At 43.9% G+C, this 14,147-nt stretch overlaps 1 protein-coding gene across 1 annotated transcript in view; it reads left to right on the top strand.

The window, feature by feature from the left end:
• SPG21 (SPG21 abhydrolase domain containing, maspardin) overlaps positions 1–8,755 on the top strand; it is a 278,589-nt gene extending 269,834 nt beyond the window's left edge. The window contains exon 9 of the mRNA XM_069222818.1: positions 8,028–8,755. Within this exon, the coding sequence (XP_069078919.1) occupies positions 8,028–8,150 (123 nt within the window). The 3' untranslated portion in view covers positions 8,151–8,755. The remainder of the gene's footprint in view (positions 1–8,027) is intronic.
• The last annotated feature ends 5,392 nt before the right edge of the window (positions 8,756–14,147 follow it).

The following is a 14,147-nucleotide window of genomic DNA, read 5'->3' as shown; positions in this document are numbered from 1 at the left end:
GGTAGGAGAGGAAGCGTCCTCCTGTTCTGGTTTTCCTGATGCAGGGTACTTCTGCGAGAGAGAGCTGGTCTGAGTGTAAGGCCCTGTGGGGTACGTGGAAGTTGAGTCGCTGGTTAAGGTAGGCTGGTCCGGTGTTGTGGAGGTTCTTGTGTGCATAGGTGAGGATCTTGAAAGTGATTATTTTCTCTATGGGGAGCCAGTGCAGTGTATGTAGGTGTTGCAAGATATGGTAGTGTTGGAGTAGTTCGGGGATCAATCTGGCGGCGGTGTTCTGGATGTTTTGCAATTTGCGGGTTAGTTTTTTGTTGATTCCGGCATAGAGTGCTTTGCCGTAGTCCAGTCTGCTGGTGATGAGGGCATGTGTAACGGTCTTTCTATGTTCGGGGGGATCCATTTGAAGGTCTTGTGTAGGAGTCGGGGGTGCGGAAGCAGGTGGACTGACTGAGTTGAGCTGATGGTTCATGCTGAGGTTGGGGTCCAGGATGATTCCGAGGTTCCGGGTTTCCGAGGGTGGATGGCCACCAGGAGTCACTCCATGCATTGGGTTGAGGGCCCAGGATGAGTATTTCGGTCTTGTTTGTGCTGAGTTGAAGGCAGCTGTCTCTCATCCAGTTGGCGACTGCTTTCATGCCTTTGTGGAAGTTGTGTCTGGCCTTGTCTGGTTCGTTGTAGAGGGCGAGGATGAGTTGGGTGTCATCAGCGTAGAACATGTTTATTCCGTAGCTTCTGACAATGGTGGTTAGCGGGGCCATATAGACATTGAACAGCATGGGGCTGAGGGAGGATCCTTGGGGCACTCCGCAGGTGGTGGGAGTGGGTGCTGCAAGGAATGGGGCAAGTCTCACTAGTTGCGTTCTGCTGGAGAGGAAGGATTGGATTCAGTCGAGGGCCTTGTCTCTGATGCCGGTTTAGTGGAGTCTTCTTATCAGGGTGTGATGGGAGACTGTGCCGAAAGCTGCCAAGAGGTCAAGTAGGATGAGTGCTGCGTCTCTCCCTTGTCCAGTAGGGAGCGGATGTCATCTGTTGCAGACAGGAGGGCTGTTTCGGTGCTGTGGTTTGACCTGAATCTGGATTGGGAGATGTCGAGGATGTTGTGGCTTTCTAAAAATGTGGTAAGTTGACTCATTTTTCAATGACTTTTGTAGGAAATGGAAGTAGGGAGATGGGCCTGACGTTTTTGAGGTTGGTGGGTCAGCTGAGGGTTTCTTGAGGAAAGGGTTGATCTCAACGTGTTTCCAGTCGGGGAAGATGGCAGCAGCTAGTGAGCAGTTGATGGTGAGATGGAGCTTGGGGGCGATGGTGTGTGCAGCTCTTTTGAAGATGTGATGGGGGCATGGGTCCGTGGGGACCCTGGAGTATATGGACTTCATTGTTTTCAATGTATCTTGGGTGAAGAGGGGTGTCCAGTTGGAGATTGTAGATTTGTTGGTGTCAGGGTTTTTGTAGGTGGGTTCTGCACGTGGGTTGTCCTTGTTAAAACTGTCCTAGATGGTCTTGATTTTGTGGTGGAAGTAGGTGTTGAGTCTGTCGAATAGGGCCGGTGAGGGTGGGATGTCCATTGTTTCACTGTTTGGTTGGGCGAACTCCTTGATGATGCTGAAGAGTTCCTTGCTGTTGTGTGCTTGTGAGGAGATCCTGTCTTGCATAGCCTTCTTTCTGGTGCTTCTGATGAGTTGGTGGTGTGCGATGGTGGCGACGATTCTGAAGTTGCTCTGGGCTTTTGGGGATTTGGTGTTTCTCCAGATTTTCTCGAGGCGGCAAAAGGTTTGATTCCCGGAGTTTGGGTGTGAACCAGCTGGCTCTCTTTGCGTGGGTGGTGTTGTTTTTTAGGGGGGCTGTGATGTTGGCGCAGTCGGTGATCCCATTGTGGAAGGTGCATGCTGCGGTGTTTGGGTCATCGTTGCGTGCGATGGTGGGCGGCAGTGAGCTGATTGTCAGTTATTCTTGTCCAGTTTCTATGCAGTGGCTAGAGTTGGCATCTGGTGATGGTGGGTGTGTTAAAGGTGAAGTGAATGCATCAGTGATCTGTCCATGGGAGTTCCGTGGTGTGGCTGAAGGTAGCGGAGGTTCATGTAATGAAGATGGGATCGAGGGTGTGTCCTGCAGAGTGTGTTGGCTCTGTCATGATCTGTTGGAGTCCTATGTTGTGGAGGTTGTCTAGGAGGAATGCGGTGTTGGGGTCTTGTAGATTCTCAAGGTGGAAGTTGAGGTCTCCCAGCAGAGTGTAGTTGGTGGCTGCGATGGCCTGTGCGGAGATGAAGTCAGTGATGGAGTCGACGAAAGGTGTGCAAGGTCCGGGGGGGGCGGTAGAGGATGGTTCCCCTGATGGTGGATGTCGGGCTGGTGTGTAGCTTGAAGTAGAGGTGTTTGTGGCTTTATTGGAGTCTTCGGAGTGTGTGTTCAGGTAGAGGTTGGACCTGTGTACGATGGCGATTTCCCCCAATCCCCAAGCGGCTGGGGCAATCTTTTTTGGGCGATCGTGTATCCCTGGGGGATGGCAATGTCTGGACCTGAGGTGGTGTTGGTCCAGGTCCAGGTCTTGGAAAGGAATGCGACGTCCGGGGTGGTGCTGTCGAGGAGGTGCCAGATTTCGGTGTCGTGTTTATGGAGGAGCAGATGTTGAGGAGGATGCACTTCAGGGGTTTCGGGTTCGGAGAGTTGTTGCAGGTGGGTTGTGCTGAGTCCCGTGTCTTGGTGGTGGTGCAGGTTTGATGGCAGAAGAAGCAGCTGAAGGGACTGTGTGTGTTGCCTGGAGCTGCTTTCTTGCAGTTGTTGTTGCATCCTGGGTGAGTGCGATGAGTTCAGCTGCTGTGTAGAGGTGGCGGTCCTGGCACTGGTCGCGTTAGAGTCACGGACGGACACAGACAGGCTTGCCTTAGTGGGGGGGGAGGGCAAATGCTGGGAGGCGGGACCGGAAAATGGTGTGAAAAAAAGGGGGCGGTCCACGGGGTCAGCAGTGGCAGGGATGGAGCACACTTGCACGTGCTAGAGGAGGGGACGAGGGCAGCAGCAGCGGGTGAGTGTGCTCTCTCTCTCTTCACTGAGTGAGGGGAGAAAACGGGGGAGAGAGAGTAAGCGCAGAAAGTGAAAGACACAAAAGGAACACAAAAGGAAACGGAGCACAAAGGAACAGCACACAGAGTAAAAAGGGACAAAAGAGGAAAAAAGAGGCAGAGGGCAGCCTAGCAGAAGAGCAGAGCTCTCCCACTAGACACCAGGGATGAGGCGCAGGCAGAAGCCTGCGGGTGGAGGAGGGCCTCGAACTGACAGAGGTCAGGGTTCAGAGGACAGAAGGGCTTCACTTGCCGGTGGAGCTACGAGGTGGCAGAGCAGTTCACTGACCCCAGGCTTCAAGTTACCACTCCAGTGTAAGTTCCCCTGCATCATTTGATGAAACCTCTATGCGTTATTTTTGATTGCTGTGATTATCAAGTACATGGAAAATCAATGTCAAGAAAATATCTTTCTGACCCCATCAAGTGGCCATTTCCTCACCCCTGCTTCTACTACTGTTCCTCTCAGTGCCTCACCACGCCTCCGTCTGTAGGAATATGTGTGTGTTTGGTTATATGGGTACACATCCCAAGGACTACATCTCAAAGTCAAAACTGGACAGTTACAGTAATGACTCAATGGGCAGATGTTTTAAACAGGAAAACTGTTGTTTCACAAAATGTGTCCACCAGGACCAGCCACTGCTTGTACTTATGTAACCCAAATGCATTGTTGTGACTTAAGTCTTTTTTTTGTATAAGACAGCAAAGAAAGACTAAAGATAGACGCTATGACGAGTCCATATTTGTCACTGGCACAGCATTGATAGGTTATTATAATATCACTGCCATAGTAGAAGGACCCTAGACAATTGAAATAGTGTACATCAAGTGAGTTTTTTACATAATTGCATCACACGTTTTGTTCACATTACAAATATTTTAAATTTGAGGTCCCGGCATGTAAGTGAAGGTAGCCTGAATATGGGCTAGGGTAGCCCACAGGCCTAATGTGTCCTCAACAAAGATTAGTGTGGCAGAGAGGTTTAAATGTTTGAATCCCAGAATGGCTAGCTTGGCCTTTTATCATCCAGTGTGATACCACCTGTGCTTTTGAATGATAAATGACACCATCACTACATGGAAGAGACTGGCCGTCACTGAACTAACACTGAACCCAGACCAAACTATCCCAGTTAGTGAGAACTTTCAGAACCCAGCGGAAGGGGTGCCACAGCTTCGGATGACGCCATACAGAAGGCAAAAGTGTGCAAAACAAACGATGGGAAGATAATTTATGTGTTTTATCTTGTGTCTGTCTCTTGGTCTTTTCCTTGTCCTGGTGTCATGTCTTGTCATGGTTTTGTGTGTGATCCATGTGGTTCCTCAGGATTTTGTATGTCAGCTGGAAACAGGAGAAGCTACTCAGGGAATGAGGTGAGAAAAATAACGCTGCAGGTGGGACAGTGCCACATACATGACTGATCACCTACCTTCTGTACAGATATACGTGGTAATGCTTCAACACGTGTATTTGCCTGCATCATGTGCTGTGCATCTGTGTCTTCTCTTCAGATCACGTATTATGAAGGCCACTGGAGCTATGCATCAAATGGTGGGGAAAAAGCATGTGGCAGAGGTGCCTGAATTATGTGGCTAGAAAGAATTAATTTTGCTTCTTAATGCTGCACATTCAGTAACAACTTTATTTTGCTTTTCTGTTATTTAACACCCATTAATACAGTCTGGGCAAAGATGTCTCCTTATTAGTACCAGTTTAATGCAAGACCACAAGAGTCCGCAACTAAAATGTGACCAGTTGACCTGTGCAAATTATCTGCCTCTCTGCAGAATATACCAGAGACACATAACTGCATCATTCCAGTGGCCCTTCCTCTTACTGACTTGCACCAAGAGCAGACACTGCATGCTTAATGTGGGCTACATAAATGATCGTTATAATTTTATTATTATTATTATTGCGTTAGTTGTGTGATGGGGTTATGAAGAGGAATGCATCTTTACGACTGCACTGCATATAGATGATGCAGTCTAGGTTTTCAACACAGGAGTTAATATTTTCTCTAAAGTTATACATGATTCCCATTTATGACTTGTGAGGCACTGAGAATTTGTGGCTGGTGCAATATCTATTTATACTTCACAGACTTGGACACATCCGCTCTCAGCATCACCACAACTCTGATCTGTTTCAGAGCAGCGGTTCATGGCATCTTCAATACAAACCAATATTCCTGTCACATGACCAGACTATTTCTGGACATCTTTGAGGTCAGAGCTGAGTCACTGCCTGAGAGGGACATGACTGCCTTCGCTTATTCTCATTGTGTGTTCTACGACTACACACCAGAAGTACACTAATGCTGTATGCTTTATATTTATTGCATTTGGGGATGCACAATTTCCCCTTCAGAGGGTATATGATCTGACCAAGCCCTGTGGTGTACGGAAGCGGCCTTATGGAGTCACCTACTGATTAGGTTAAATTATTCTTAATTTACCTTACACGGGAACTGCACGACTGGTACAGTTCTATTGTGCCCGAGGAGCTGACAGTTACACCGCTACCTGGCCCAGGTGGCCCAGCTGTTGGAGCAGAATGTCCAATGGCTGGGCTAAATTATTCTCACATGGTTTGTCCCAGCCTGAAATGGCACATACTAGATAAAAACGATGGAGCGGAATGTGCCTCACCATGTCTAAGAACATTGCATTCAATATTACAATTCACACAGAGCTTCTTGCCAGCTGGAAAAGGTCTGTGTGATTTCTCATTTACGGCTGTGCCACACAACCAAACTGTGTCAAAACCGGAAAGGGGACCAAGCATCAGTGTGATATAATACAAGACACCACCACTGCGAGATCCAATACCACGACAGTGACCACCCTTGGCTGGATCAGTCTCTACATCCTGCCTGGTTATGAAACTTTATAAAATATCTACTTGTTCTGGACAGGCTGCATCATAAATCTACTTGTCCTGAAAAATTATAAATTTGTTCGTTGGTGTGCCATGTAGTATGGCAACAATCTCATCATACAAGAGCTCTGATAATAGCCTCTCCGATTGTGCTAGGGCCCATGCTACAGCTAAACACTGGGGCTGGAGATAGGGGCAAGCAATAGTTCCAGAGTTGTAAAGCCCTTTAGAGTCCATGCAAACCCACTAACTTGCATGTTTTAGGGCTTTTCATCAGCTCTTCTCTAATCTTTACTCATACTGAGAAAGATTCGAAATTTACTTCTGGCGAGGGCAAAAGTAAAACTTCTTGCAGGGTTAGGGAATAGTGGTTGGAGGGAAACTGAACTTGAAGAAGCTTCACAGATCTACACATGCATGTTTTCTCCTTTTAAAATGGTGTTTACAAATATTTTCTAGGAGTATGATTTCCTGGTCTACTTCTGTAAATTCTTGTGATTTCATGAAAGACGGGAATCTGCAATAATGCAAGACATATACCATGGGTGCATTTTGTAATTTTCTTTAAGAACTGTTACCTTAAATGGTTATCCAAGACCATTTGTTTTTATTAAAATTCTTTGTCTCTATTTTTGTCACTGTAACTGACAGCATTCTGCTCTTTCACTGGGAACATAGTGGCACAAAGTAGTTTTGTTCACGCCACAAACTACTATGGCAATGTGTGGTTTTTGAGGACAAAAAATATTTTTGATTTTGCCAATGTTTGTGGTGGTCCCACAGCAATAAAGTTTTAAAAAACCATGTCAAAACAAAATACGCATTGAAAAAAAACAAAAGGCTGACTACCAGTGTTAGACTTATTGGCTTTGCTTATGTTCATGTTTCCCATAATCTTGTTGAAACTGGTTACATTGATGTTTCTATTATGATTTTTTTTTTAAATACTAGCATAAATCAACACATTTTACTAAATGGTGCGACAAAGAAATTGCACCTAAAATTTCACAGTAGTTCAGCAAAACGTTTATTGTTCCTAGTTGCATTTTTTTGGGAGCATTTTGTTTTGAAAGCAAAGAATCATCAACCTTGCTATCAAGCGTGTGCAAATATTTGCATTTTATCTGAGAGCATTCTGAGAGCATTATACATAGCCTCATATTGTTAAACCTCGTGTACACATTTTTATGTTGCGAGCGCTGTCAGCAGTGCAGTCCGAGTTAAAACAAGTGCTCACCCTAATAATAAAGGCTTTGCATTAATGAACCATAAATACAAGTTCAAACAGCATTAACGTATGGACACAAACATTACCTTAACTGCAGACAATGCCCTTCCCTGATACGTAATATGGTATTTGCAAACTGGCAGCCAAAGGGTTTATGCTGACAGGGGTTGGGCCTACGTGTCCTAAGGACAAAATATATGTTAAAACGCATTGTCCTTGACCCCAAACAAAAAGTCCTGGGCATCTGGGCTATATGAATTCCACATCCCTGACCTTGCAGCCGGGACAGACTGTCGCAAGCCAGTAGGCACAAAAGAAAAGTATCCTGTGTCCACACAATTGCACTAGTCTTCCTTTTTCCAATACAATGTCTTGCAGCAAGGACCAATTGTGAGTTTGGAATAAATGAGACTGTAGTTTACTAGTGCAGATTTACTACTTTGATTATATTCTACTTTTTGATTCCTGTCATCTGCCACAAATGAAAGGACTGAAGTGATATTCAGCTGCTTAGGGAAATTAGCATTGTCACACAGAGGCATTTAGGCATGCATGTTCAATAAGAGCTTCCTTTACCTTGCACTATTCATAATTTTAAGAAACAGTTTCCAGGTTTGCTATTATTTTGCTGGAAATCCACGAGATGGGAATAGGAGAAAAAGAAGACCGAAGTTTATGTTTATAGTTCCAAAAGAACACTAAGCATAATGGTCCTTATTTCAGTTCATAGATGTTTGTTTCAAATCTTGTTCTTCAAAATGCTAGTGTGGTATTTGTTTCTAGGTTGTGATTTCATATGTATGTCAGCACACTACTGTTAAATACAATGGTCCCTCTGAATCACTGTTTATTTCATCTTCAGATTCATTTACGGCAATTTCACGGCACACGGTACGCTGCAATTGACCCTGCTATGGTCAGCGCAGAGGAGTTGGATGTTCAGAAAGGTACTATGACGTCAAACAGTGACCAGGCACAACCTTAGCAACTGGGCCTTGTCATGATGACTAGAAAGGGCCTTCTGCATTACCAGTCCCTGTCTTTGCCTGGCCTTTCTCAGTTCTAGCAATGCAGTTTGAACATTTGTCTGTGAAAAGGCTATCTTGTGGGCAGGGATTTCGAAATTGACAGAGGCCCAGGACACTTTATGTAACTTGTGTTTTTTTAATATGTATATATATGCATACAATGCAACTAAATACTATTCTTAAACCTTGCTTTTTCTTTTTTTTTAGAAGAAAACAGAAAGGTTTTGCTACTGAAAGTATATTCAATCATATCATTTTCACATGATAAATTACTTATTTTTACTTTAAGCTGTGAATATATTGCACATGGAAATTGCATAACACCTTGTCAGGATCTTTTATAATTGTGTTGTATATGGTTCATATTTTGTAAATTGACTTTTAAAGTGCCAGTTGTAGTGGTCTTGTTTGCTTCATATTTCATTCTTCATCAGTATCCACAGAGGTACGTTTTTTGCCACAGTTAATGTCTGCCACACAAGGTTGATGGGCAGTTGCATCCTATTTGTTATCATCTGGTGCCTTTGTAGTAATATCTTTCAATAAAAAAAATCTGAATTTACCCATTTGCTTCAGGTATGAAATAATTGATAACGTGTAATTGGTCAGCTCTTTACTAATAATGGAAACTATACCAAGGAATAGTCATAGGAGGGTAGTAAATAAGCCTTAGTACACAGGTAATAGAAATATTTTCTCCTGGCCTCCCAAGTATGCATTTAAAATGTATTGGTTTAATAAAGAAATAATTATTGAAAGCAAACTGGTTTATAAAAATATATTTTCGTAAGAATTGGATTATGTCTGTCTCGATGCAGTAACCACAACATATTTTTGAAAGGAAATCTCTTTTCAGATTTTTAAAATTGCTTATGTATACCGAATAGGTTTTGTTTAATTTTCTGTACTTTCTTCCTCGGCTGCTTTCCTTTTAGCTTTTCTCTCGCCCATTATGTTGGCTGTTTTTGCTAAATGCCCCTCCTGTTCTGAGACATAATCATTGATAGAAGAACTGTTTTCCTGTTTATGTTCTTGACATTGATTAATACTGTGTTTGTCAGGAAATGCCAAGTAAGGAGTTGCACGACAGCTAAAGATTTTCCATGTACTCAAGCTTTGAATTTTGAGAAGATTTTCTTTTTGGCTTGCAAGAAGGACACCTTTCTCTGCTTCTGTGTAGTAGCAGAAGGACCTGGGAAGCTTCTCCCTGCTACGTCAGATCTTTCTGGGGCAGACTCTAACATCTCCCAGGGTCCCCCCCACTAAAGGCCTTGATATTGAGAAACTGACTTCAATGAACCATTTACAGGTCAGGTGCAAAATAATCCACGTTGAACAAAAATAGCCACGTATTCCAGCAGATTAGGGGTTTGTGGCAGAACCCAACGATCTCACTCCTGTTATACTTCTAGACTCTTACAAATCAGAAGATTTTTCAGCCCAAGGGAGAGGAAGAATCCTATCGTCAGAGACCCAGATGAAGAAAATATAACTTTCAACATTTCAGAGAACCGGAACTCCTTATCGAGTCATATGGCACATTCCCATTTGAGGCATCAGTTCTTTCATTAGACACATGAGGCTTGTACTGATGGCTAAAAAGAACTCCAAAGTGCGTTTTCGTGTATCCACCTGCTCTTTACATTTTTAATTCATTTGATTCCTTTTAATAATAGATTTCATTAAGGAATTCTATTGCTTTGGATCCAGGTCAAGTTGGCTGCAATAACCACACCAACAGAATTTACATTTACTGCAGAGTTTGATAATTGTGCCTAACGCTGGAAGAGCAAGTTGGCATCAGCCGTGGCCAGTAATATTTCAACAGACAAAGGGGGTTATTCTAACTTTGGAGGAGGTGTTAATCCGTCCCAAAAGTGGCGGAAAAGTGACGGATTTACCACCAGCCGTATTACGAGTCCATTATATCCTATGGAACTCGTAATACGGCTGGTGGTATATCCGTCACTTTACCGTCACTTTTGGGACGGATTAACACTCCTCCAAAGTTAGAATAACCTCCAAAGTAATGCGGTCTTATCTTTACCTCTAATCAGTTGCCCAGACATGGAACACCATTTTCATCGGTGGCAGAACATTTGCTAGTTGTGAAGATTTTTATTTATGCATGCATCTAACTCGCATGGCATAAAAATACAGCATAATAAATTCAGGCATCACAAGAAGAATTTCTCTGCTGTGCTGGGACCTTGCCGTTTGGTGGAGGCAGGGGGAGAACATTACACACACATCGAAATAAAGAGCAATATATTAATTCATCAGCTGCGAAGGGTATTTTTCATGAGAATATTCTGGATTTTAGTTAACTTTTCACTTGACACATATGCAATAACAGCAGGACATATAATTATGTGGTTTCCAAGCCTCACTAGTGTTGCTGGTGACAGAGATACCTCAGAGTTCGGGTGAAATCAAAGTGGTACATCCATTGGTAGGAGATTGCGAAGGTCTTAGTGATAGAACGTAGTGAGAAGGAAAATGACGCAGGCTTACCTCACTTGCATGTGTAAAACTCAGTGTATCCTGATTGCGGTCACACACAAACATACCAGTCAAGAACCTTAGAACGGAATGATTGGAGAAGTTATCAACAAATGCTATCTTGAGCCATCTGGAATGCATCTCCATGGCAACTAGAATTTAAGGCTGGCTGTATCCAAATGTAACAGAACACAAATTATCTGGAGCTGCCTCTTCCCATGGCTTTTTTGGGAATTTCCCTTCAAAGCCATCTCAGGTTTTCTAACCTCGGAATCCTCACTCAGGAAACAACCGGTGCACCTGCACATGGTCCTTTTTACCAGTAAGTCCATTCAGGCCACCAGTAACAACTACTCAATATCGGTTTCGTCTGGTTTACCCCTAATGGCATTCTGAAACTTTGGCGGCACTAATCTGGATCCCTTCAATAGAGACCATATTGTACTGACCCTCCTTCCTTCACCTTCTTGAAAACCTTCACTTTCATTCCCACGTACTTCCAGCTCTTTTTGTCACAAATGAAACTAAACACTTCCTTCAACACTATCATTGTCTATCTCTTCCATCCGTTCCCTTTCATCAGTGCTTCCATCAGTTACAGATCACACATTGACTAAATCATCCGGTCACACTTACTCTGCAATTCTTCAACATCTGACTCAGTAGCTACTAACCTTGAAAGACGGTCAGTATCCCTATTCAGAACATCCAAAAAGTACTTTGCAGTGAAGTAGAAATCTTACAAGGTAACCACTCACCTGGAAATCCACAACAATACCGCGTTCAATCCGTTCTTACCAAATAATTCTTGCAGTGGTTTGTGGTCCGAAAACAACTTAAAACTCACAACCCAAAAAAATGTCCTTGAATTATCTTGCTGCCCAAAACAGTGCCCGAATTTCCTTTTTATGGTAGAATACAAGTGCCCCCCTCACTCAGTCGCAAAGCCAGTCCCTTTAGTGTCTACTTTCCTACCTTGAAGTAACTCCAAAACAGTGCCTAAACCAACTTCATGACGTTGGTGACCAAATAGCAAGACAGACATGGGTCAAAACTCTGAAGATTTTGAGCATTAGCACGGGTGAAGTTTGATGCTGGCAAATTCCTTCTGACAATGTTCATCCCACACAAAACTAGCTCCTTTTCTGAGCAAACAACGCTGTACATTTTGCTGGCAAAATTTGGAATGAACTTCAAATAAAATGTGGCTACCCCTAATACAAAGTTTGTGCATTTTCCCCTCTCTGTGGTGCAGGTAAGTGTTGCATAATTTTTGCCAGTTCCAGTTTAGGGTGAACTCCGATCTCGGAAATAGCATGCCGTAGATAATATAACTTTGAAGACCTGCATTTGCACGTCGTAGTTTTCCGTCATGCCTTGCTTTTTAAATACATGTAGAACAGACTTCAATCTTTTATTGTGCTGCATCATAGTATCACCACAAATCACAATGTCATACTGGAAGAACTTCACACCATGCAGCTTCTTAGACAGGTTTGTCATAAGCCTTTAGAACACATCTGAGGCTGAACAGTGTCCAAACGACATCCTATTAAAGGCATACATGCCAAAAAGCATGATAGATGATGTTAGTGAAAAAGGATTACTTCTCTCTTGGCTTAACATGATGGTATGCAGTGTACTATGCCAAAGATGGCACATTGAAACTGAGTTTGATCTTGAGTCAACCCAATCACTTTTTAATACCAACGGATTCGAGGTGAGTATACTGCAAGACATCATACCACTTCTAGAGGTGGACAATTTTCGGTTATAAATAGACTTCATGGATGGGTACATCCTAAAGCATCTGTGCTATTTCAAATACATGCCCTTTGCAGAAGGTGTCCATTATCATTTCCTTCTAATTGCTATAGGAATAGTCATATCTCTTCAACTTCCAGTGACCGAAAACTTATCTTTGTGAGCTACTGTGGCAGAGGGAGAATGATAGCAGGAATGTGTTTCAGTACGGGCGTTCTTGCCACAGGCTACAAAAAAAGTTATTTGCAAGCTGATGAAACATGTCAGCGTTTGCAATGGACAAGCGACAAAACATCCAGGCATGCTGCCAGGCTGGAATCTAAAACCAATGGAACCACTGGGTGTTTTGCAGAGCTCAGCAGCTACTAAAAAGAGGGCATACTAAACAGGAAAATGCCATGGCTGGTAAGTTTGATGTTGGTTGCACAAAATCTGCATCAACCTGTATCTACTGGAGGACTTCATTGTGGAACATGGGATCCCACTGCAGGGACCAGCTTGTTTAGTCACATATGTTTGGACATAATATGAGAAACCTGATTGTTCAAGTCCCCTTTTTGGTAACAGTGGGGATAACTTAACTGATTGAGGTAGTTTACAGAAATGTTTAATAATATTGCTGCTAAAAAGAGTTGTAACAATTTTGAGAGATAGAGGAACTTCAAAAAAATCATATGATATCTTGTAATTCCACGTAAGGAGTGTGAAAGGACCAATGACCACAGTGGAAGACTGTTGATTTTTTCTCTTTCTAGTCCTACTGTCTGTGGATGTTTTTGGTGCAGACTGTATTGTGATAGAGGAGGTTGATGCTGTAGTTGATGGCTGTGTTTCTAAGTGATCCGGTGAAGCAGAATTTGATAAAGATCAGGAAATTAGTGGAAACCTGTACCAGAGTAATTCTCTTATAAGGTTCTTAGCCATTTATTTAAGTCCATTATCCTTCGTAATGTTGTACAATAGGCAATGCCACTATCAGAAACTCACAGATAGTGAATTGTATGTATTGACTGTTTAACTCTGTCTTAGAATGTGACCATTCTGCCTTTTATATTCGACAAGTGTTTGCAGTTATGGAAAACAGATTCTTAATTAAGAGGTCTGAGGTGCTGGGGCATGGCCAAGATGGCAGCAGGAGTGGGCGCATAAAAGCGAGCTCGATCCTGGTGCCGTGGTAACCCTGGGGTAACAGCTGCTTTTGTCTGTCTCCCCTCCCCCCCCCCCCCCCCCCCCCCCCCCCCCTCCCCTCCCCTCCCCTCCCCTCACTGTGAGCCCCAGGGCACAGAACCACCAGCCTTCTGATTCTCTACTGGGGTCGAGGCAACTGGTGCATGCTCCCTTTGTGCAATAGAGACTGCCAACCCCCACCGTGCCATTAAAACAACACTGCTGCAGGCGGACCTGAGCCTATGGCGGAGCAGATCTGCAATCCAATAGGCGGAAAGGGCTACCAACACAAGCCATGGGCTAACGTTCGACCCAAAACAGAAGAAGACCAGGGAACAGTGAGTCAGCCCCTCCCCTGCTGTTGACTCCATAAGACTTACATACAGGTGCTGGACAAAGATCACGCTCAATAGTAGAGCCTACCACCCCTGGGGGGGGGGGGGGGGGGGAACCAACAGATTAGTGGTCAGAGCAGGAGCTCTTGACCATGGGAGAACAGAGGCGGGGCCCATTGCTCTGGC

The sequence above is a fragment of the Pleurodeles waltl genome, chromosome 3_1, assembly GCF_031143425.1.
Source record: "Pleurodeles waltl isolate 20211129_DDA chromosome 3_1, aPleWal1.hap1.20221129, whole genome shotgun sequence".
In the NCBI taxonomy this organism is placed as follows: Eukaryota; Metazoa; Chordata; class Amphibia; order Caudata; family Salamandridae; genus Pleurodeles; species Pleurodeles waltl.
This window is presented reverse-complemented; position numbering and strand designations above follow the sequence as displayed.